Genomic DNA, 25,185 nt, shown 5'->3' on the forward strand with positions numbered 1-25,185 from the left:
AAATGCATAATCAAATTAACCAAGCAAATAAGAAAAATGTGATTATTATGGCCGATTTTAATTATGGCAATATAGAGTGGGATGATGAGATAGCCATTGGAAGTAAAGAAAATGAGTTTCTTGAGTTTTTGAGGGATAACTACCTCTAACAGAGGGCACATGAGGACTGAAGGTCTTGGATTTGATCATCTCATCACAGGATGTGATTTTAAGTGAGGTGTCAAATCACACACCAGTTGGTGAGTGAACCATGAAGTGATTAACTGGATGGTTGCCAGCAGTGTGAGAAAAGGGCATATGTGGAACTACAAGGCAGTGAATATGAGGAGCTCAGGAGACAGCTTGCAGGTGTAGCATGGAATGAGGAGTTAGCTGGAAAAGATCAATGCAGCTTAGTTCTTGAATCCCCCCCCCCCCATCTATTAGAAGCAATGTCTAAATGTATTCCAAGCATCAGAAGGTTAAATAACGCAGTTGTGAAATGGATGAATGAAGAGATTAGGCAGAGAAAAAGCATTATGGAGGAAGCTTAAAAAAGTAGTAATAATCAATTCCATGAGGATAACAAAGAATAGGCAAGGAGGGTAACTTGGTTGGAGAAAATGGTATAAGAACAACTGCTGCAGAAGATGTAGTGGAGATACTAAACGAGCAATACATTAAGGTCTTTCATTCTTGTGAATGTGAAATCATGGAGTGTGAGAGCAGTTGATGAGAGGGGAAGAGAGACTGACAGCAAGTGACCAAGAGGTATATGGGGAATTGAGCAAACTTGATGTCAATAAGACTGTGGGACTTGATAATATATCACCATGTATTCTGAAGGAATGTGCCAGGGAGTTGGCATATGCTTTGACATAATTTTTTTAATATGAATCTTGCAATTGGTCAAATTCCAAAGGAGTGGAAGGAGTTGGCATATGCTTTGATATAATTTTTTTAATATGAATCTTGCAATTGGTCAAATTCCAAAGGAGTGGAAGGATTGTGCCACTTCGTAAGGGAGGTGACAGAACGCAAGCATCAAATTATAGGCCTATCTGTGTGTCAGGTGTTGTGGCTAAGGTGTTGGAGAAGCTGGTGAGAACTAGGATCCAAAATTAGCTAGACAATAATAGTATTATCTGTGATGGATAGCATGGATTTGCTAAAGAGAGGTCATGTTTTAGTAATCTACTTACTTATTACAATAAGGTGATGGCTTCATTGGGATACACAGTAATATACTTAGATTTTGCAAAGCCTTTTGATAGATTACTGCATGATAAGTTGATAGTCAAACTAGAACAAATGGGGTTGGATATCTGGCTATCTGACAGATATCAGCAAGTTGTGTATGGGGGAGCAATATCCTGGAATAGGAAAGTTGCTAGTGGTGTGTTTTAGGACTATTGCTGTTTAACCTGTATGTTAATGATATTGGGAAAGATTTGGATGGGGATTCAGTTGTTAGAAGAAGACTTGAATACATTGAGTGAATGGGTAAGGAATGAGGATGGCAGTTCAATGTTGCAAAATGTAAGGTTTTAAAATTTGGGAAACAAAGATGGGATGCAGAGTATAGGATTGGTGGAGATATATTACTGGAGGTGGAGGAAATAAGAGATCTTGGGTTATGGTAGATAAAGATCTAAAATTTAGAGGACACACTGCCAAAATTGTGAGGACAACAACGAATTCTGGGAATGATGCAAAGAACACTGACTTGTAGAAGTAAGGAGATTCTTGTTCCATTGTAAGGCACTGATTAAGCCACACCTGGATTACTGTGCACATATTTAGCCACTTGGTTTTCAAAAAGGATGAAGAGGTGTTGGAGAGGATAAAGAGGCGACCGACTAAGGTGGTTTCTGATCTCTGGAATGTTGAATATGAGGAAAGGTTGAAAAGATCCAATTTACAGAGTCTCGTGGATAAGAGGAAGAGGGGCGATATGATAGAGACCTACAAGTTGGTAAGGGGTTAGGGTTGTTATAGGATTAGTGTTGAAGAGGTTTTTTATAAATTGGCAAGAGATCAGGGAAGTATAAGAGGTCATCCCTGGAAACTGTAAAAGGAGCGTGTGAGCAAGGGAGTGAAAAGCAGGTCTTTTGCATGCAGAGTTATGAATGATTGGAATGACTTGACTGAGAGGGTGGTGTCTGCAGAGAATTTGAGTATGTCTAAGGCACGGTATGATGAGCTGTGTATATGTGACAAAAGGACGTCCTCGATGATTCTTTGACTCAATGGGGTCTGGATAATAATAATAATAATTATACAGGGTGTTCGGGATAAATTTGACAGTTTCGTAAGGAAAAAGAAAATCTTCTTTGTATCTATTAAATTTAATGAATTGACAAAAAAACATTACAGACAGAGTTAATTACAATACTATCAACAAGATTTACTCAAAATAACCACCATTAGCATCGATCACAGCTTCAATTCTGCTTCGGAACCTCGAACAAGCTGATGCTACAGTCTCCCTGGGAAGGGCCGCAAAAACTGTTTTAATTTTATCCATTAACTGGGCTTTTGTATTACTGGAAGTGCGATTGGTGTCTTTTTCAACTGCGCCCCATACAAAATAATCCATGGGGTTAAGGTCTGGGGAGTTTGGAGGCCAAACATTTGGACTGGTGAAGTCGTAGAAATTTTCAGACAACCATTTTTGACTTTTCCCAGAGGTGTGGCAAGGGGCCGAATCCTGCTGCCATACATACGGCCTACCATTGGCTACCCTTGTTATCCAGGGCTTGACTACAGTTAGCAACTCCACGAACAAAGCCCGAATTCCAATGCCAGGGTTCTTCAACACCTGTTCCTGCAGATTTGCGAGGAATTCTGCTGTACGAACGCAATCAGATCGTCTGCTAGGGATCTTTCTTCTTGTTACATCCTCGTAGTCACCATTGCAAGTCTCTAGTTCATGCCTGATTGTTTTTACTGTATTCAGGGAGCATTGGGCAGCAGTCGTAATATCCTTATTTTGATGGCGGGCACGAATCATCATGATACAAGTTATTCTCTTCCATGATTCAGGTGGGTTCCAGCTATCCATCCTTTTTGACATCTTGTATATGAATGAAGAAGGGTCCAAACTTTTAAATGAAGAGAAGTGTGTGTTAATACATGTAACTTATGGAAAAATATAATTAATTATAAATATGTCAAATTTATCCCGAACACCCTGTAATTATACATGTCTGTAAGAATATCTGCTTTGAATAACGGGATACTATGGCAAGTTTTGTGAAGTCATTAGCTCCATATACGAGTTTGCCCAGTTGTTATTTCATGTGCAAACTTTGTTTGCTTACACTTGTATAAAGCATTAAACCAAATAATTTCTTGGCATCTTTAATTTATAGTATAACTATAAATTTTTCCAAGTGGAAAAAGTTTCAAGTGCTACTTATAATTCTTTCAAAGTTTGCATCGTCATCAAACAACTGAAGAACCCCACTCAGCCCACATGATATATTGTTTACAAACAAGTTAAACAGCAGGGGCTTAAGAACAGAAACTTGTGGCACATTACTGGTTACCCTCCTTTTCTGAGACACTGCTCCATCATACACAACTTATTGGTATCATTCAGAGATACAATCTCTGATCCATCTAACCAATATACTATCTATTCCCATCCTCTCAAGCTTGTACACAAACTTATCATGTGGTAATCTATCAAACACTTTTGCAAAGTCCACGAATATCACTGTATATGATTCTTCCTTATCTAATACACCTATTACCCTATCATAAAATGCAAGTAAATTGCTAAAACAGGACCTACCCTTTACATATCCATAATGACCATCATAAAGAATGCTATATCAACCCAATCCTGTATTCCTAATCAATCTCTTCAACACCTTGACCACAATTTTAATTATACACACTGGTCTATAATTGGAAACTTCTACCCTTGAATCATGCTTGTGGAGTGGTACTATTTTGTCTTCTTTCCACTCCTTAGAAACTTTACTCACTGCAAGATCTTCCTTAAATAACAAGGTGTCAAGGGCAAAGCTAACTGTTGTGCATGGTCCTTAAAAATACTTGGTGTTATGTCATGCATTCCCACAGCCTTACTAACTTCTAACCCAATCAATTCTTGATACACCTCTGATTCTTTCACCTCCAATTCTCCTAATACTTGCTCTTTTCTACATATTGCACAGCATCATTTACAGCATGATATACTCTGATTGAGTGCTCATTCAATAATTCCATTATATACTTTGCAGATATTATTCTGCTGCCATGACTATTCACCAGTATCAACCTGTCATAATTATTATTATTATTATTTCGGGCTACTCCAGGGAGTCCTTAGACTCATCGAGGGAGGCCCTATACATCATGTCCACACAACTATTCAACATTCTCACAGTATCTATCATACCTTGCCTTGAACTCGCTCACTGTCATAGCACCCACAACAGACTCTGGCAGCTTATTCCACTCATTTATCACTCTAAAAGTAAAGAACCCAGCTCTAACACCCCTGCTAACCACACTCTTGCCCAGCTTCCATAGGTGTCCCCTAGTTCTCCCACCACCAGTCCTGATCTCAAAAATATCCTCTGAATTAATCCTATAGAATCCTTTTAGCAATTTGAATGTCTCAATCATATCTCCCCTTTTCCGCCTATCAACTAGTTTCTGCAAACCACAAATCTTCAACCTGTTCTCATATGGTTCATTCCATAGACCTGCTATCATCTTAGTCACTTGCCTCTGGATCCTCTCCACCTCCTCCCCATCAAGAAGGAACCGAGGTGACCAAATCTGGACACAGTAGTCGAGATGAGGTCTTATCAGGGCTCGGTACAAAGGTAAAATAACTTGCTTGTCTCTGCTCGTCAAGGTATTTTTCAACAACTAAGTGAGTTGATGAGCTGATTTAGCTACTTTTGCAATGTGCCCCCTAAACTTCATCTCCCTATCCACCAACACTCCCAAGTCTCATCAATCTCTTGGAGTACAGTTCCACCAATGTGGTATACTGCTGCTAATCTTTTCACTCCAAAATGCATAACCTTACATTTTGTCACATTAAATTGACATCCATTCTCCTTAGCCCAGAACTCCAATCTATCTAAGTCATCCTGCAAGACTTTGACATCTTCTACATTCACTATCGCCCTACCCAACTTTGCATCATCAGTGAACAAATGAACTGTTCCACTTAGATCCTTCCCTATATCATTAATGAACAGATTAAACAGCATGTGGACAGACTTATGTGTTCGTCGAACATGTTGTTTATTTTTTTACGGTATATATTAGAACACAGAAACTAAGTAAATAATTAATTTATTAACTTATTGCACACACTATTACAAGATCAGTCAACATACAAAATTATAGATCGCAATCCCACCAACACACAAAAGAATAAGGCACGAAAATTATTGAAAAAAGTCACCTCCTGGCCCAAAGACACAGTAAACAAACTCAAGCCCTTCCATGTTCAAACACCTAGGATCTATGGAGCACCAAAAATTCACAAACAAGGCACACCCTTACGCCCAATTATGGACAGTATAAATAGTTCCACATACAAATTGGCTAGTCATTTAGCGAAGCTACTAGCCACTCTCACAAACAATTCTCCCTCCTTTGTCAAAAATTCGGCCCACCTAAAAAGCATCTTACAACACCTGACCCTAAAAAGCTCAGACGTAATAGTAAGCTTTGATATCACCTCACTATACACAAATGTACTACAGAAAAACCCTCAATCTACTGAAGTCCCACTTCCCCCCTGATATATTTGAACTATTCAAATTCACAATACATGCAGGATATTTCACATGGAAAGGGAAAATATACAAACAAATAGATGGGACAGCCATGGGCTCCCATCTATTTGATTTGAGTTTGAGTTGACGATGTACTGGCCAAATAGCCAGTACATCGTCAACATAGCATAGCCAACTTTTACATAGAACACCTGGAAAAACTAGCAATCAATACAGCCACTCTCAAACCAACACTTTGGCTATGCTATGTTGACGATGTACTGGCTATTCGGCCACATGGCCCAGAGACATTGGAAACATTTTTAGCGCATTTAAATAGCCAACATCCAAAAATCCACTTTACCATGGAACTGGAAGCTAATAACTGTCTGCCCTTCCTGGATACACTTATCACACGTCTTCCAGATGGTTCCTTATCATTTTCAGTTTTTAGAAAACCCACACATACAGGGAGATACTTACACAAACAATCACACCATCATCCTTCTCAACAATATGGCATTTTAAAAACACTCACCCATAGAGTGAGAGCAATCCGTTCCAATGACAATGCTCTTGCTGCTGAACTGGCTCACTTACGCCACACCTTCTTGGCCAATGGCTATAATCAACACAAGATAAACAAAATACTAAACGCTCCTAAGAAACCCCCTCCCACCATCCACCACAGAGAACTACAACAAAACAATCACCATCCCATACATCAAAGGCACATCCGAAAAGATTTCAAGAATTCTCAATAAACATAAACTACGCGCTACATTCAGACGATGTAGCAAATTAGCTACCCTTATCCGCTCACCCAAGGACAGCATTCCCCCTTTATCACATCCAGGAGTCTACCAAGTACCCTGCTCACGTAATCAAGCCTACTATGGTCAAACAGGAAGAACTGTGAACATCCGCATCAACGAACACAAAAGATATGTCCGGAATTATCATTATGGCAAGTCGGGCCTAGCAGACCATGCTCTGGATACCCTGCACACAGGATCAACTGGAAAAACACAAAAGTACTGCACAGAAACTCTTATAAGTCGGAGAGATTGTTCTTAGAGGCGACAGAAGCCCTGAAACACACTCCAAATCTCAACAAATATGGCTGTATTAACTTGCCTAAGATCTGGGAGACAGTCATCCTAAGAAAAAACTAGTATGCCTTATTTTTTTTTTTGTAGGACTCTAGACTTATGTGATACTGTTTTTTTTTTTTTTTTTTTTTCCCCCAGATAGAGGGCGCCAAAAAATCAAGACTCTAGTCTTTGTGTTGCTGCTACAATTTCGTTTAACCAGTCTGCTGATTACACCATGTTGTCATAGTCTCGCATATTGTAACAAACTGTGTTTTTGTGCTCTGAAGATTCTGGTTATAACACCAGCGAAATATCAGCAATAAGTTAATAAATTAATTATTTACTTAGTTTCTGTGTTCTAATATATACCGTAAAAAAATAAACAACAGATTAAACAGCAGTGGTCCAAGAACAGAACCCTGCGGCACACCACTAGTCACAGTCCATCTTTTTGAGTCTACTCCTGAATAAACTACTCTTTGATATCTCTCCATCAACCACCCACCTATCCATCTCACCAACCCTATATCCATTCCCATATGTTGTAGTTTACGGATTAGAATTCCATGTGGTATCCTGTCAAACGCTTTTGCCAGGTCCAGCAGCATCACTGTAAACCCATTTCCCTTATCCAGTTCTGCCATCACCTTGTTATAAAACTTGAGCAAGTTACTGAGGCATAATCTACCCTTCACAAAGCCATGCTGTCCCCTGTACAGTATCTCATTTTCATCAATCCATTCCTGTATTTTTCCTTGACTACTTTCTCCAAGACCTTGACAACGACTCCTGATATGTTGATCGGGCAGTAATTTGCCACCATAGTCTTGGATCCTCCTTTATGCAGTGAAACTATTTTCCCCTCTTTCCATGCCTTTGGGACTAAACCAGACCCGAGACTCAGATTAAACAACGTGGTCAAGGGCACTGATAATTCCTTAGCCACTTCACGCAAGACCCGTGCCGGTATGCCATCTGATCCCACAGATGTATTCACATTAAGGTTCTGTAATAGACTATTCACCTCCACTTCATTCATCACAATTCCCATATAAACTAATGGTTCCTTCATTTTTTCAATGTCACCACCTGGATGATATACTTTTGCAAAGTGCGCGCTCAGTAACTCCACTATATCGACTGGTTCAGTGACCTCCTTACCATCGTCATTCCTTAAAATCATTTTGCCATGTATAGTTTTTTTTTTTCTTGCTTGCAGCATATTGAAAGAACTGTTTGGGATTCTCTTTTGCTTGCATAGCTAGTTTCCTTTCATAATCGGCTTTTGCTGTTTTTACCACACTTGTTACCCTTCTGGCCTGCACTTTATACTGTTCGTGTGCCTGCAGGTCAAATTTTTCTTTCTCTTGTTTTCCATATAGCGAAAAAATTCCCTTGAATTAACCTTGGCCTGACTATCCAGTCTCCTCTCATACTCCTTTTCTTTCTATACCATGTTTGTCACTTTCTAGTCTACACTTTATGCTCCTCATGAATCCGATCACCACCAACTGTCTGGTACCTCCTCCTCCATAGCATTTTCTTTTCCAGCATAGCTTGCTTGATTTCACTGTTCATCTGTTTCACTCCTACTTTATTTACTCACTTAACCCTTGGTATGCAGTTATAGGTTTCTTTTGTCAGGTGTTGCCTTGGTGAAGTTATCACCATGTACAAAACATTAAAGTCTCTAGTTGTTTAATTTTCATTTTACACAATTTTACACAATTATTTTATTTTCACTAGAGGTCAGGCCAGTAGAATAACTTGTTCAACTCATTGTCTCTTCAGCATACTATGTGAAATGTAATTTGTCTCTGTATATATATGTGTATACTACAGATGACCTTAATATGAAGGTCAAAATGTTGGGAAATTAAAATAATTATTTATAACACGGTTGTACAGTCCATAATTTGTGTAAAATGAATGCTGACCACTGTGTAATAACACTAAAGGAAAGGATTCTAGTTGCTTAAGATATTTATCTATCAGAAAACAAACTCACTCTCCTTGTTCCCATACACCATCTCCTCCTTTCATTCTATATTCCTGTAATTAAAGTCTCCCATCAGGATCACTTTTTTTTTACGTAACCAACTAATTTGCCGAAACACTTCGCAACCAGTATTCTCTGAATTTCCTGGCTTATAACAGTATCTTATCAGATATACTAACCTGTTTATTTAAACTTCACACCACACAGATTTAAAATCTGTGCATGTACTGTCAACTTCCATTCTTTGTGGATACAATTTTATATATACCTATTTCTTCATTTTCATTACATAATGCAGTAAGAGTGCATTAACTTGAATTAGCACCAAAGTAATAGGGCAACTTGATGCTGTCATTGATTATATATGAATGGCACTTCATGCTACAATAAACAGATAGATGAAAAATCCCAAATAGCTTTGATTTTGCAATTTTTAATTTTGAAACCACTGACCCCACGAAGAATTAAGAACATGGCAAGTCCATTTAATTTGCTGCCATTTATGGATCTTTTTTATTGATGAAATAAAGATCTCAGTAGTTGCTTTTATTACAAAGTTTCCACTTTGGTGTCTACAGATGGAAGAGTGAATGGCATACTTATGGTGTCATGTAGACTCAAACTTGAAACACTACCTGCATTTTTGTATGGAACTAATTAAGGACAATTCTGTTTTATGCAGGGATAAAGAAGGAAGCATATATGTGGCAGCAAGTTTACACTTTAATAAATATTTTCTGAAGCATCTATTAATTATATCAGATCTTTGGAAGTATTAGTTATCAATTTGGATGTGGTATACTTTTCCTTTCTTGAAGGGTTAGGCAATGTAACACATAAGTAACACCTTATACAGTTCTGTAGTTGAAACCTTGGTTTTTTGAGAGAATGTTTTAAACTGCTCCATGCAGACCAACCTTTGACTAGTGGATAATGTCCTCTCCATTTGGCCAGATGACTCTGACACAATGAAAACTATTAAAGAGTGCATGCAAACACATAAACACAGTATATGTGTGTATGCTTTAACAGTTACAATATATTACTAAAGAGTCACATCATTATTCCTCACTATAATATGACATTTTAAAACATTACTGAATGAGGCAAAAACATGCACATGCTTCACTAATGAACCGAACCCAATCACCTGACACTTTCTTTGTTAATTATTACATTTCTTACTAGATAAAAAGAATATTAGTACCTTTCACAAGTATCCTTCCTCTTTCAACAAATTTTATTATTAACACCATGCCCTCATAGTCAAAAAAAGACATGATGGAGGTCCACACTCTCACATAAAAAGATCAAACTGTATATGTATACACAGTATATGTGTGTATGCTTTAACAGTTACAATATATTACTAAAGAGTCACATCATTATTCCTCACTATAATATGACATTTTAAAACATTACTGAATGAGGCAAAAACATGCACATGCTTCACTACTGAACCGAACCCAATCACCTAACACTTTCTTTGCTAATTATTACATTTCTTACTAAATAAAAAGAATATTAGTACCTCTCACAAGTATCCTTCCTCTTTCAACAAATTTTATTATTAACACCATGCCCTCATAGTCAAAAAAAGACATGATGGAGGTCCACGCTCTCACATAAAAAGATCAAACTGTGCTTTAAATCCATTCACAGTTTCAGCACTCACTACACTCTCAAATACTGCATTCCATTCGAACTACTCTCCCTAAAAAGAACATACTTCTTACTCTCTTGCTCACACTCTCCAGGGATGGTCTCTTGTTTTATCCCTGTTTCCCTCTACTTTAATCTTTGAAAAACCTCCTCCACAGTAATATAGTAACAACACCTTACCAAGTTATATATCTGAATCATATCTCTCTCTCTATCATCTATTCACAAGGCCATGCAAATTCCTCCAGTCTCTCTTGATATCCCACATTCTAGAGATCCAACACCAACTTACTGAATCATCTTTGTAACTGAAGATATCCTTGTTCCCTTGAAAATCTGGTGACCAGATCTGTACACAGTAGTCTATGTGACCTGATCAAGCCTTATACAAGGAACCCATAATCTCTTTGATTCTACATGTCAAAGTCCTCCTCATTGCCATAATGCATTGTGATTAAAGATACCAAGAAATTATATACTGTACTTGGTTTAATCCTTTATCCAAGTGTAAGCAAACAAAGTTTGCGCCTGAAGTATTTTTCATTATACATGTCCGCAAGGAGATGTGCATTGCATTATGGGATACTAAGGCAAGTGACATAAAGTCATACTACCTTTACCACGAGTTACTTCAGTCCCGAAAATACTTCAGGCACAAACTTTGTTTGCTTACACTTGGATAAAGGATTAAACCAAGTACAGTCATACTCCAAAGTTATACAGTAGGTGGGATCAGCAAAAAAGTGCGTAAGTCGAATTCGTGTAACTCGGGTATAATTTTGCATGCAATTTATATATACAAACATACAGAATATTAGTCAATTAGGACCAAAGATTTACAAAAACACCTATATTTTTTAAGAAATATAACCATAACTGTAGTTTTTCGTACATAAAAAAAATAAAGTTATTTCAATGCCAATGGTTTCATAAAATGTAATCGATTCGTCTGATGGCATAATGTCTTTTTCTTGTCACGCAAAATTTCTTCATAGCAAGCCAATCATTTTTTTATTCCTTGCCTTGTGGCTATAATTCGTTCCTTGTTAGAATCTATGTCCTTCAAAATCTGTAAACCTTTCTTAATTAAACTGAGACCTTCTGTTAATTTTGCAATTGTCATGTGTTTTTCTGATAGAACTGGATCTGAGGTTTCGGTCTCTTCAGTAGCGCTTTGCTCACGCATCTCTATGAGCTTGTCGATTGTAAGCTCCTTGTTATGCGAGTCTAACAGCTCACTGACATCTTCACTGTCGACTTCTAAATCTAATTGCCTTGCAAGGTTGACAACTTCTTCTATTGCCTCAGCAACTTGATCAGTTTCTGGCAACACTTCCATTTTGCATTTAAAAAAGGATGGAGAAAGTTTTTTTCCAGACACCATTAGGTTTTTTGGGAAATTTCACCCTAAGAATCTCCGATAATCCTTACAGCATCTAAAACATTAAACTGTTTCCAAAACTCTTTAATAGACAGTTGCTCATTTTGCCTCATAACTTCATTCAGACTTGCAAACGAATGCCGTGTGTAGTACGCTTTGAATGTTTTGATAACTCCTTGGTCCATCGGTTGAAGTAAGCTGGTTGTATTTGGAGGCAAGAAAACAATTTTTACACGTGGATCAAAATCAATTAAAGTTGCAGGAGGGTGACTGGGTGCATTATCAATAATGAGCATAACTTTAAATGGAATTTTTTAAAACTGCAATAACGTTCAACTTCAGGGATGAAGTGATGACCAAACGAGTCTTCAAAAATAGAAGCTTGAGTCTTCACTTTAGAATTTGCCTTCCAAATCACTGGCAAGCCAGCTTTAGATTTATTTTTTAGAGCTCTTGAATTACTGCCAAGTGCCGCCGCTGCAGCCTTAAGAAACGATCCAAACCTCAACAAATTTGGCTGCATGAGACTTCCTCAAATTTGGGAAACCTACATCAGAAGACCTTCAGCCCAATCACCCAAGAATACCAACATTGCCTGCTAGAGGGCACCATCAGGACTTTAGGAGAAATAATAGCTTCATACTTCTTCCTCACTTATTGTTTTGTTGTGCCTGCGTGCACGTGTTTTGTACTTAAGTTCTTGAAAATGGCAACGTGACGTTGCCGAAATATAGAAATATATTAAAATTTATATTAATGTATATCCTAGTACATTGTAATTTCCTTAAATAATATAGTGAAAATGCATAACCAACGTCTAAGCCTTTCCACAAGAAGTCACATATTTTAAGGGAACGTTCTGGGGAATTGGAAGTAGCACTGGCATGCCTGTTTAATAAGAGTCTTACAACAGCACAGAATCCAAGGGAGTGGAAGGAGGATAAAATTTTCACTGGGAAACTTGGGTTTTCCATCCGTCAGAACAGGCAAACTGGCCCCATGAACACACACACGTGAATTTGCAGTTATGAATACTTATGACAATATGTGGAAGATACAGGGTCCTCATCACATGTCATTATGTCCATAGTCAACCATGAGTCACATCATTGTAGTCATCCTCCTGGATAGGAGATGGCACATGAATGAGAAAGGATGTGTGCTTTGCATTATGAGATACAATGCCAGTGGTATAGCTAGTTTTTGGCATCCTTAGCAAATTCATAGCCATGCACCTTTTTTTTAGTTTGACAATTTCAATAATTGGTAAAATATCCTCTGACTGGAGCCCTCTGACACCAGCACCCTTTGGCAACAGTCCAAATGCCATAGCATTATGCCTCCAACTATGGCAATCTATGTGGTCATCATCTATATTATAGCCTCGATTATACAAGTAGCCTATGTGTGAAGATACTTCGTGAGCAAACCTTGAATAAAGGATTAAAAAAGAATAATAGCATTTCATGGTAGGCTCAATTTCATTTGTAACCAAGTGAAAAAATCTTTCCATCTTGATCTGTAATCCAGAGAATTTTAATGATATGATGATATACTTTTTACTACTTGTATATATGGGAAATATATGATTTATGCATTAATTCAACCTTGATATCTCTTCTGGGTCTGGCTCCTGCTGATAACATTTAATAATGTCCATCTTTGGGCTTATTTGGAGAGTAGAGCAGTTCTGCTTGGATTTTTGCCTGTCACAGATTGGATCCACTGCTGGGTTTCCTGTCTTGGAGTGATTCAGGTCAGCAGTGATGAGTTTAGTAGCGATCCTTTAGGGTCACTCAGTGAGATTTAGAGTGGTCTCATAGATTACTCAATTTTTGGGGAGGTAACACCTGCACTTTAACAGTACTTCAATAAAGATCAAAACCACTCTGGGTAATGACCATTCCCACAATGCACAGTAATTATACATGACTGAAAGGATGTGTGCTTTACATTATAAGATACTATGGCAATCGAAGTGAGGTCATCAGCCTCTATACAGAAGTAGCCTAGCTTGAAAATACTTCACACACATAAAAGTTTGTTTGTTTAGACTTGAATAAAAGATTAACCAAGATCATAATTTCTTGGCAAGTTTAATATATCTTTCTTCTGCCAACTTCAAAAAAAGATATACTCTTTGAAGCTTAATGATGGAAACATTATATCAGTTTGAATAATAATATTGATATGAAGGAATAAACACCTTCTTAGAAAACATATCCTATATGATAAATAAGTATTTTCAGCATAAGTGTGTGTTTGTGTGGAAAAAGGAAAGTAATGATACTTCTACTCTGTTTTCAACTAGATTATATGAATTTTTTTTCCCCTTTGAGAATAGGACAGTCATTACTCAGAGAAACAATGGCAACTTTGATAAACTGATTTCAGGTTTAAAAAAAACGTTATCAGTATTTTAACTCTTGTTAATCCAGAAACGGGCTAGTGCTGTATACTAAAGGGGAGTGAGATATTCTTACTTACAACATTTATGTTGCAAGTAGGAATGATGGAGTGGGCCAATCAAAAAAGGTATATTTTATGAGTCTACAAATGAAAGATTTCTTGAGGAAACAGTGCCTCTGATGACAATAGAATTCAAGGCAGCAAATTATGAATAACTTGAAGAACTTCTCAGTAACTAACAATCTTATTCTGCAAAATGAAATAAACTGGAAATGGGAATTCATTTTATGGAAGTACCTTGTATATTATATGAACAGGCAAGGCTTGTTGTCAAATGCCAATGTATGAAAAGGGGTTTTTGCTTAAAAGCAAGAAGAAAAGAATTTTAGTACTTCTTACTGTGCAAAGATATTGCAGGTGGTTAAAATAAAATACAGCACTTTTCATACCTTTGTCGACAATCCTTTCAACTGGTTGAGCAGTTATGGATATTTCATCACAAGTGTCACTTTCTGGACTAAGTGTTTTTGGAGAGTTGATGCTGCTTGAATTTTCTTCTATCATATTAAATTCACCTGCAGATTAAATTTTATTTAAATATTAATGAATAATGGACATGCAGAAAGTACATAAATTTACTTAGAAATTAGTATATAATAATATAGTAATATTATAGTAAAAAAAAAAATATATATATAATAATTAGTATATTACTATACTTATTCCTCCTATTTTACCTTTTTGGTGTTGAGGTTTTTTATTCTTGCAAATGCAATCATACTCGAGGATAACAATGGTTGGTTGATTGGTAGAGCATCTGATACTAATGGCTCACGCAAAAAAAGTTAAGCAAGTTTGAGTGCAGTTAGTCGTTGGAAGGGATTAATCGTTTGATGCTATTGGCACACTCTCCCTCAATAAATCTTTGGATTCCCTGGAGATGTAACATAATAATAAGGGGGTGCTTAAGGGTCAAAGCTGTATAACTGAGAAGAGACCTCCACATAGCCTTTAAAGGAATGTGGAGAACCGATCACGGCTTCTAAACTAATGTCCAATCCTCACCTTCTCGTGGTGCACCCTGTTGGATATCTACCTGGATACTGAACGAATGAGGATGGGCTGGCAATTTGGGATTTAGCCGATTTAGACCAAATTGTATTCTTATTGGTTTAAACCAGCATACAAAATGATGGTACAATATGACAAAATTTCATGCCGGCTGGCTGGGGCGTCGCCCAGTTAAACAGAGCCCCCGTTGTTTTCGCCAGAGAACCAGGATGAACAGCAAAAAGTCAGCTACTGGAACAAATCTGAAAGCAGACCCCAACTCAACATCACCAGAGTTAAAGATCGGTACTATCAACATAAGAAGCCTGAATGGTAAAGAAATGAAGCAAGCTGAGGAATTAGATAAGTATCAGTCGATATAATGGGATGACTGAAACAAAAAGGACAAAACTGGTGAGATCTTTCTGAGCAATAAATACAAAATGTTATGTTCAGGCAATGACAATCAAGGAAAAGAAGGAGCAGCCACAGTATTCAACACTAAATGCGAGGCTAATCTTCTTGAATGGCAGGCAGTCTCAAGTAGAGTGATGTGGGCAAATATCAGAATGGGGAACTGGACAATGAGACTTATTTGTGCCTATGGTCCCACAGAAGGTTCTACTAAGGTAGAAGTGGAGGAATTTTTTTGAGGCTCTAGAGAAAGCTACTGATACAATGAAAAAGGAAAAGTTGGTCCTTGTTGGGGATCTAAACAGCAGAGCAGGAAATGAGTGTCAGACATACAAAAATATTATGGGAAAATTTGGAGAAAAGAGCAAAGCGAATAATAATGGCAAATACCTGTTGAATTTCTGCTCAGGACATGGACTGGTTATTACTAACCCCAAGTTCCAACATAAAAATGTGAACAAATTCACATGGAGGGAAGAGGAAAGAAATAAGAAAAGTCTCATTGACTATATCATTGTTGATAGTGATGTTTTCTCCCTGGTGCAGGACACCAGAGTGTGCAGAGGATTTGAAATTGGAAGTGATCACCGTTTAGTCTTGAGCAGGATAAAATTGAATTTCATACTAAAAAGAAGAATATGCAAAAAAAAAGTTTCAAAGTGAATAAAAGTTGAGCAGCTGTCAGATATAAACTGTAGACTAAAATACACAAAGATTATTGAAGAAAAAATTGAAAGAGTTTGAGAACAAGAACCAAACCTTAGGGATTCATTGGCAAGTCTCAAAGAAAACCCTGATTGATTCAGCCAGAGAGTCATGTGGTGAGTTGACTGCAAGAACAGAAAAATCAGGACTCCATGGCAGACACAGGAAGTTAAAGAGGCAGTGAAGGAAAAGAAGAAAGCATATCAACAGTTCCTGGCAAATAAGTCAGCTTGTGCTCTTAGAGAATACAGAGACAAATGTAAGAAAGCTAAACACTGTGTAAAACTAGCTAAACAAAAGTCATTGGAAGACTTTGGTAAGAATATAGAAAATAAATATCAAGAAGGCAGCAAGATATTCTGCAGGCTGTTTGAAAAGCTCAGAAATGGAGGAAAGTGTGTTGTAAAAGGAATTAGAGATTATAAAGGTGACATGAAAACTGGTGAAAAAGATATCCTTGATGTTTGGAGTAATTACTTCAAAAAATTACTAAATGAAACAAACAGTGATAGCACAGTGATAAAAAACACTCAACAGGCAATAAAGTCAGGAATACATATCCATACTTGAAGTAGAAAAAGCCATCAAAGGCTTGAAATGTTGTAAGGCAGCAGGAGTAGATGATATTTGACCAGAAATGCTGAAGTATGGTGGTATAAAAGTCTTACAATGGCTGCACTGTATAGTTCAGAAGGCCTGGACAGAGGGACGAATTCCTGATGATTGGAGTAGAGCTCTAATAGTACCCATATATAAAAAAGGGAAATAAAACTGAATGTGAGAATTACAGAGGTATTTCCCTACTGAGTGTTCCGGGCAAGATTTATGCCAGTATACTCGAGAAACGGTTGAGAAGAATTGTGGAAGAAAAGCTTGGTGAAGAACAAGCTGGATTCAGGCCAAATAGAGGCTGTCCGGATCAGATCTTCACTTTATGACAAATAGTCGAGAAATCATGGGAATAATACAAAGATCTGTATTTAAGTTTTGTCGATAAAACTGAATGTGAGAATTAGAGAGGTATTTCCTTACTGAGTGTTCTTCTGGGCATGATTTATGCCAGTTTACTCGAGAAACGGTTGAGAAAAATTGTGGAAGAAAAGCTTGTTGAAGAACAAGCTGGATTCAGGCCAAATAGATTCTGTCCCGATCAAATCTTCACTTTATGACAAATAGTTGAGAAATCATGGGAATATAACAAAGATCTGTATTTAAGTTTTGTCGATCTGGAAAAGGCATATGACAAGGTGCCAAGAGAGAAGCTATTCAATACGCTACAGTTATATGGTGTCAATGGGGCATTATATCAAGCAATACTTAGTCTTCATTTGAGTTGCAAGTCAGCAGTTAGAATTGAAGGAAGTACAGGAAGATGGTTTAACGTTAAATCTGGTGTAAGACAAGGATGTACATTATCCCCTCTGTTATTCATTATCTATATGGATCACATTATGAAGGAAAGTGGTATTAAACATAATATCAGAATTGGAGATGTTAACGTCAGCTCTTTGCTTTATGCGGACGATGTTATACTTCTAAATAAATCCACTACAAGTTTGCAAGATTCTCTGACTAAATTGAATAACTGTTGTAATAGATATGGTATGAAGGTCAGTAATAAAAAGACAAAGACAATGAAAATAGGTAGAATCGCTGAAAATATCAACTGTGTTTTGAACGGAGAACCTGTGGAACAAGTAAAACATTTCGGCTAATTAGACATGATTTTTACTGAAGATGGTAAATTAAATATGGAAATAGACAACAGAATCAACAAAGCAAGTAAGGTGGGAAGCCAATTGAATAAATTCATATGGAATAAGAGAGAAATTAGTCGGAACACTAAATTAGCTATATACAAGACAGTGTTCAAACCAATTTTAACTAATGGATCTGAGAGCTGGGTCAGAAGTAAAACACTTGATCAAAGACTAGAGACCACAGATATGAGAATCCTGAGAAAGATTAGAGGTGTGAACAGATGGCATCAATGGCAATATCATATTAAAAACGAGGATATTAGGAAGGAACTTGACATTGTCAGCATCCAGGAATGCGTTAGCAGAGCTAATCTTAGGTGGTATGGTCACTTAAACAGAATGTGTTAGGAAAGATTAGCAAAACAAGTGTTCTCTGTCAGGAGGTTGGCAGGAAAACGACCCAGAAGAAGACCAAGATATAGGTGGATTGATACGGCACAAAGTGCCTTAGACGATAGAAACATATGATCTGATAACGTTGGAGTCTTGACAAGTAACAGACTGATTTGGAGGAAAATTGTAGATAGGAAGTTAGTAATGATGTAAATTTTTCATGTAGTACTATCATATCCTGTACACTCCTTGAGGGTACATGTCAGGAATTTGATGATGATGATGATGATAATAATAATAATATTGTTAGACCTATGCTTCCCAGTGTGTCCTTTGTCTGTAGATGCAGATGTGTGTTCATGGGGCCATAAAACCGAAGCTTCTGGGCGAAAAAAACCCAATATCCCCGTATGAGACCGGCTAACTCACCTTTCATTAAAAGAGACCAGGATAAAAGTTCCTCAGGTCACTGACAAGAATCGAACCCAGGTCTTTCCGACCAAAGGGTTTCTATAATGACTGAGCTATGGAGGCTATAATTAGTATATAATAATATAATAATAATGGTTCATTTGAGACTGTCTGGTGTGAGATGGAGGCCAACAGGACAAAATATATTATTGGTTACTAGTATAGACCAGGAGGTCCACAGGAAGATGTAGATGTAATGCTTCGGCAATATCAGCACAATGAGTGCAGGCCAAGCAATTGTTATGGGAGACTTCAACTATAGGGACATAGACTAGAGGTGAGGAAAAGGGACAAAGCAAGATGGAAGTGGAATTTAGACAGTTGATAAGGGATAATTACCTGAAACAACATTATTATTATTATTTCGGGCAATTCCAAGGAGTCGACAGACCCATCGAGGGAGGCCCTAACATCATATCAAGAACAACTATTCGACATTCACACAGTATCTATCATACCTCGCCTTGAACTCATTCACGGTCATAGCACCCACAACAGACTCTGGCAGCTTATTCCACTCATTCACCACTCTCCAAGTAAAAAACCTAGCTCTAACACCCCTGCTAACCACATTCTTGCCCAGCTTCCATGTATGGCCCCTAGTTCTCCTACCACCAGTCCTATTCTCAAAAATATCTTCTAAATTAATCTTATAGAAATCTTTCAGTAATTTGAATGTCTCGATCATATCATCCCTTTTCTGCCTATCAACCAATTTTTGCAACCCACAAATATTCAACCTGTTCTCGTAAGGTTCATTCCACAGACCTGCTATCATCTTGGTCACTCGTCTCTGGATCCTCTGCATCTCTTCCCCATCAAGAAGAAACCCTGGTGCCCATATCTGGGCACAGTAGTCTAGATGGGGTCTTATCAAGGCTCGATATAGAGGAACAATAACTTGTTTGTCTCTTCTTGTTAAAGTATTTTTCAGTAACCAAGTGATTTGATGAGCTGATTTAGCCACTTTTGCAATGTTCCCCCTAAATTTCAACTCCCTATCCACCAACAACACTCCCAAATCCCTGACCTTATCAATCTCCTGGAGTACGGCTCCACCAATGTGATATACTGCTGCTAATCTTTTCACTCCATAATGCATAACCTTACATTTTGCCACATTAAATTGACATCCATTATCCCTAGCCCAGTCCTCCAAACTATCCAAATCATCCTGCAAAATTTTGACATCCTGTGCACTCGCAATTGCTCTACCCAACTTTGCATCATCAGCAAACAAGTGAACACTTCCTCTCAAATCCTTTCCTATATTGTTAATGAACGAATTGAAAAGTAGTGGTCCAAGAACAGAACGCTGCGGCACACCACTAGTCACAAGCCGTCTTTTGGACTCCCTAGCCCAGTCCTCCAAACTATCCAAATCATCCTGTAAAATTTTGACATCCTGTGCACTCGCAATTGCTCTACCCAACTTTGCATCATCAGCAAACAAGTGAACACTTCCTCTCAAATCCTTTCCTATATCGTTAATGAACGAATTGAAAAGTAGTGGTCCAAGAACAGAACACTGTGGCACACCACTAGTCACAAGCCGCCTTTTGGACTCCACTCCTGAATAAACCACTCTCTGGTATCTCTCCATCAACCACCCTCCTATCCATCTCACCAATCCTATATCCATCCCCATCTGCTCCAGTTTACTGATTAGAGTTCCATGTGGTATCCTGTCAAAGGCCTTGGCAAGGTCCAGTAGAATCATTGTAAACCCATTACCCTTATCCAGTTCAGTCATCACTGTGTTATAAAACGTGAGCAAGTTACTGAGGCATGATCTACCCTTCAAAAAACCATGTTGTCCCTCATACAGTATCTCATTTTCATCTACCCAATCCTGTATTCTTCTCTTGACTAATTTCTCCAAGACCTTGACAACGATTCCTGATATGCTAATCGGTCGGTAATTTACAACAGCAGCCTTGGAACCTCCTTTATGCAGTGGAACTATTTTCCCCTCTTTCCACCCCCTCGGGAGTAACCCAGACCCGAGACTCAAATTAAACAAAATGGTCAAGGGTAATGACACTTCTTTAGCCACTTCACGTACGACATGAGCTGGTATACCATCCAATCCCACAGATTAATTGACATCGAGGTTTTGCAATAGACTACTCACCTCCACTTCATTCACCACAATTCCCATATAATTTATTGGTGCATTCATTTCTGCAATGTCACCACCTGGAAGATATATTCTTGCAAAGTGCTCACTCAGTAATTCAACTATATCAACTGATTCGGTTACCTCCCTACCATCGGCATTCTTTAAAATCATTCTGCCAAATACATTTTTTATTTTACTTGCAACATATCGAAAAAACTGTTTAGGATTCTCTTTAGCCTGCATAGCCAATGTTCTTTCGTAATCCTTTTTTGCTTTTCTTACCACACTCGTTACCCTTCTGGCCTGCGCTTTATACCGTGCATGTACCTGCCGGTCACCTTTCTCCTTAAATTCCCTCCATAGTTGTTTCTTTTTTTGCAACTCAAGCTTAATGGTGTTATTCATCCATTTAACCCCTACTTGATTTATTATTCGGACTCTAGGTATACAGTCAGCCATTGCTTCATGCAAGCACTTCTTAACTACCTCCCATGCACTATCAACTTCTAGTCCTTGCAGTTGTACATGCCATGGCACTGAACCAATCAAACTTCTAAGTTTGTCATACTTTCCAGCCCGATAATTCCACATGTACCCTGTCTTAATTGAAAATTCTACACCTTTAGACACCTCCCAAGTTAAGACCCTATGATCACTCTCACCAATTGGTGGCAATGTGGTCATATTTGTTACAGCCAAATCCTCAGATGTAATTACTAGGTCAAGCACTCTCTGACCCCTAGTATTTTCCATTACATGCTGTCGCAGATAGTTATCCCTTAATAACCGCATAAAATCCAGTTCCTTCCTCCCGTGTGTCCTCTCCTCACTCCAATCAATGCGACCATAGTTGAAATCTCCCATAATAATTACCCTCCTTCTACTCATTTCTTCTATTTGCTTATGCATACTATCTCCACCATCTATAATTTTGAGAATACTGGATCTGGTTGTTGTTGTTGGTCATCGTTGTGTAGGATTTCCCCCAATTTTTCTTCATCCATCCCTTACGACTGGCTGAGCCCTCCAATGAAAGATTTTAAGTATGTATTTTTGACTACAGATCCATGAGTGTTCAATGTTCAATCAATCTCCTAAGCTGGTCATACTTACCAGCCTGATAATTCCACATGTACCCTGTCTTAATTGTAAATTCCACACCTTAAGCCATTCCCAAGTCAAGATCCTATGATCACTCTCACCAATTGGTGGCAACGTGGTCATATTCATTACAGCAAAATTCTCAGATGCAATTACCAGGTCAAGCAATCTCTGATTCCTAGTATTTTCCATTGCATGCTGTCGCAGATAGTTATCCCTTAATAACCGCATAAAATCCAATTCCTTTCTCCCAAGTGACCTCTTCTCCTTCCAATCAATGTTACCATAGTTGAAATCTCCCATAATAATTACCCTCCTTCTACTCATTTCTTCTATTTGCTTATGCATACTATCTCCACCATCTATAATTTTGAGAATACTGGATCTGGTTGTTGTTGTTGGTCATCGTTGTGTAGGATTTCCCCCAATTTTTCTTCATCCATCCCTTACGACTGGCTGAGCCCTCCAATGAAAGATTTTAAGTATGTATTTTTGACTACAGATCCATGAGTGTTCACAGGCCAGTTTGCCTGTTCTGAGAGATAAAAAAACCTGATTTTCCAGGTGAAAACCCTCTACTTCTGTATGAGACCAACTAACTCACCTTTAGTCAAAAGAGACAGATAAAGGTCTCTTTTTCTGACTAAAGAGACCAGATAAAATAAAATACCTCATGTCATGGAGAGGAATCATACCCAAGTCCTTCCAACCAAAGGGCTTCGTCTGTACCGACTGAGGTAGGGAGGCTCTGCTGGATCTGGTTATAGCACCAAAAGAAATATTCATAACTAAAGTAGATAGACACTATCTCCAATTGGGGGAGAGCGACCATGTAGTCTTGCACTAGGAAGTTGTGAAACATGAAATTCTCTGTCAAGAAAGGGCTTATGCTGAACTATAAAGATGGTAATTATGACAGTCTTAGGAAGTATCTTGGGTCAGTGTATGGCTTGAGACGCTACAAGGAATAAATATCAGTAGTGCATGGGAAGTGGTCAGAGATTATTTAAGAGAAGCAGTATCAGACTAAATATCCACAGTCATGAGGATAAACTCAGTTTATCCTCCTGGAGCACAAAGAAAAAGGTAATCAGGATACTCATTATCAGTACCAAGTGCAAGCAAGAAGAATAACTAGCATGGTGAGAAAGGCCAAATCAAGTTAAGAGAAAACTGGCTAAGCAGGTCAAAGTAAATCCAAAAGAGCTTTTTCATTATGTAGCAAGTAAGAGGAAAATGGTTATGATAGGATGATTTTAATCAATGCTGATGATAGATAGTTGACAGAGGCAAAAGAAATGAGTTGCTGAGTGATCATTTTGCACAGGTATATCATCCAGTGGAGAGTTTGAAATTTTCGATATGACAGAGATGCATGTCAAAATTGAGGTAAAATGAAGAGAAAGTGCTCAGTACACTGAAAACTGCTGATGTGAATACAGCAGTGAGACTGAATGGCACATCAGCCCTTGTTCAGTTCCATTACATAAAGGTGGGTGGCTCCAAGAGAAGTAGCACACTATAAACCAATTAATATAAGTTGACAGTCATATTAGTCATATGGATATTAGACTAGTGCATTGAATTAGAGACTGGCTATCTGATAGGTATCAACAAGTTGTGTATGGGGGGGGCGATATCCAGGAAAAGGAAAGTTGTTAGTGGAGTGCCTCAGGGATCTGTTTTTAGGACCATTACTGTTTAACTTGTATATTAATGATATTGGTGAAGATTTGGATGGAGATATTCAGTTGTTTGCAGATGATGCAAAGTTGGGATGAACCATGAAGAGTAGTGAAGATGTTGTGGCCTTACAAGAAGACTTGAATAAATTGAGTGATTGGGCACGGAAATGGGGATGTGAGTTCAATGTTGTAAAATGTAAGGTTTTAAAATTGGAAAACAAAGATGGGATGCAGAATTTATACTTGGCGAGGATATAATTGAGAAGATCTAATTTGCAGAGTCTGGTGGACAGGAGGAAGAGGGGAGATATGATAGAGACCTACAAGTTGGTAAGGGGCTGTTATAGGATTAATGCTGGAGAGGATCTGCATAAAATGGTGGGAGATAGGGGGAGAACCAGAAGTCATCCCTGGAAACTGTATAAGGAGGGTGTGAGTAGGGGAGAGAGAGGCAGGTTTTTTTCGTGCAGAGTTGTGAATGCCTTGCCTGAGAGTGTGGTGTCTGCAAGGAGTTTGAGTGTGTGATAAAAGGACCTCCCAGATGAGTCTTTGACTCCATGAGGTCTTGGGGTAATAATAATCATCATCATCATCATGTGTATCAAGGATTTAGGCCTAGCATGGCCTGTTCCAGCCTTAGAAGGCATCGTTGAATAATAATAATAATAACATATCAGGAGTGGTTGTACTGGAAAAGTTGTTTAAAGGTAAAATCCAACAGTGGGTGGATAGGGATGCAATACTCTATAGTGGGCAGCATGTCTTTGTAATGGCTAGGTCCTGTCTTAGTAATTTATTCACATTTTATAATAAAGTGACAGCAGAATTCGATAATGCTGGACTTTGCAAAGGCATCTGACAGAATACCACATGCAAACTATTACAGAAGTTGCAGTAAATGGGAATGGATATGAAGCTAGTGGTGTGGATAGAGGGATGGCTGACAGACACCAGAGAGTTGTGTATGGTGGCATGGAGCTAGAAGAATGAGGATGACTAATGGAGTACCCCAGGGTTCTGTACTACGGCCACTACTCTTTAATTTATATATCAGTGAAAAAGGGAAAAGATTTAAGGGAGGGAATATTCAGTTGTTTGCTGATGATGCAAAACTGGGGAAGGCACTAGCTGATAAAGGTGATAAAGATATCCTGCAGGATGATTTAAATAAATTGGCAGTTTGGCAAAGAATAATGATTGTATTTAATGATGCAAAATGTAAGGTTATGCACTTCAGGCTGAAAAAGTTACATACTGTATAACTTTG

At 38.1% G+C, this 25,185-nt stretch overlaps 1 protein-coding gene across 2 annotated transcripts in view; it reads right to left on the reverse strand.

The window, feature by feature from the left end:
• The window catches only part of LRR (capping protein regulator and myosin 1 linker 1 leucine rich repeat protein), a 917,109-nt gene that overhangs the window by 15,015 nt on the left and 876,909 nt on the right, over positions 1–25,185 (reverse strand). For both annotated transcript variants that reach the window (XM_090401192.1, XM_090401191.1), the window contains one exon: positions 14,727–14,852. In XM_090401192.1, the coding sequence (XP_090257318.1) occupies positions 14,727–14,852 (126 nt within the window). The remainder of the gene's footprint in view (positions 1–14,726; positions 14,853–25,185) is intronic.

Source organism: Typopeltis vanoorti, chromosome 12, assembly GCF_054136105.1.
Source record: "Typopeltis vanoorti isolate ZY-2024b chromosome 12, IOZ_Tvanoo_1.0, whole genome shotgun sequence".
Lineage (NCBI taxonomy): Eukaryota > Metazoa > Arthropoda > Arachnida > Uropygi > Thelyphonidae > Typopeltis > Typopeltis vanoorti.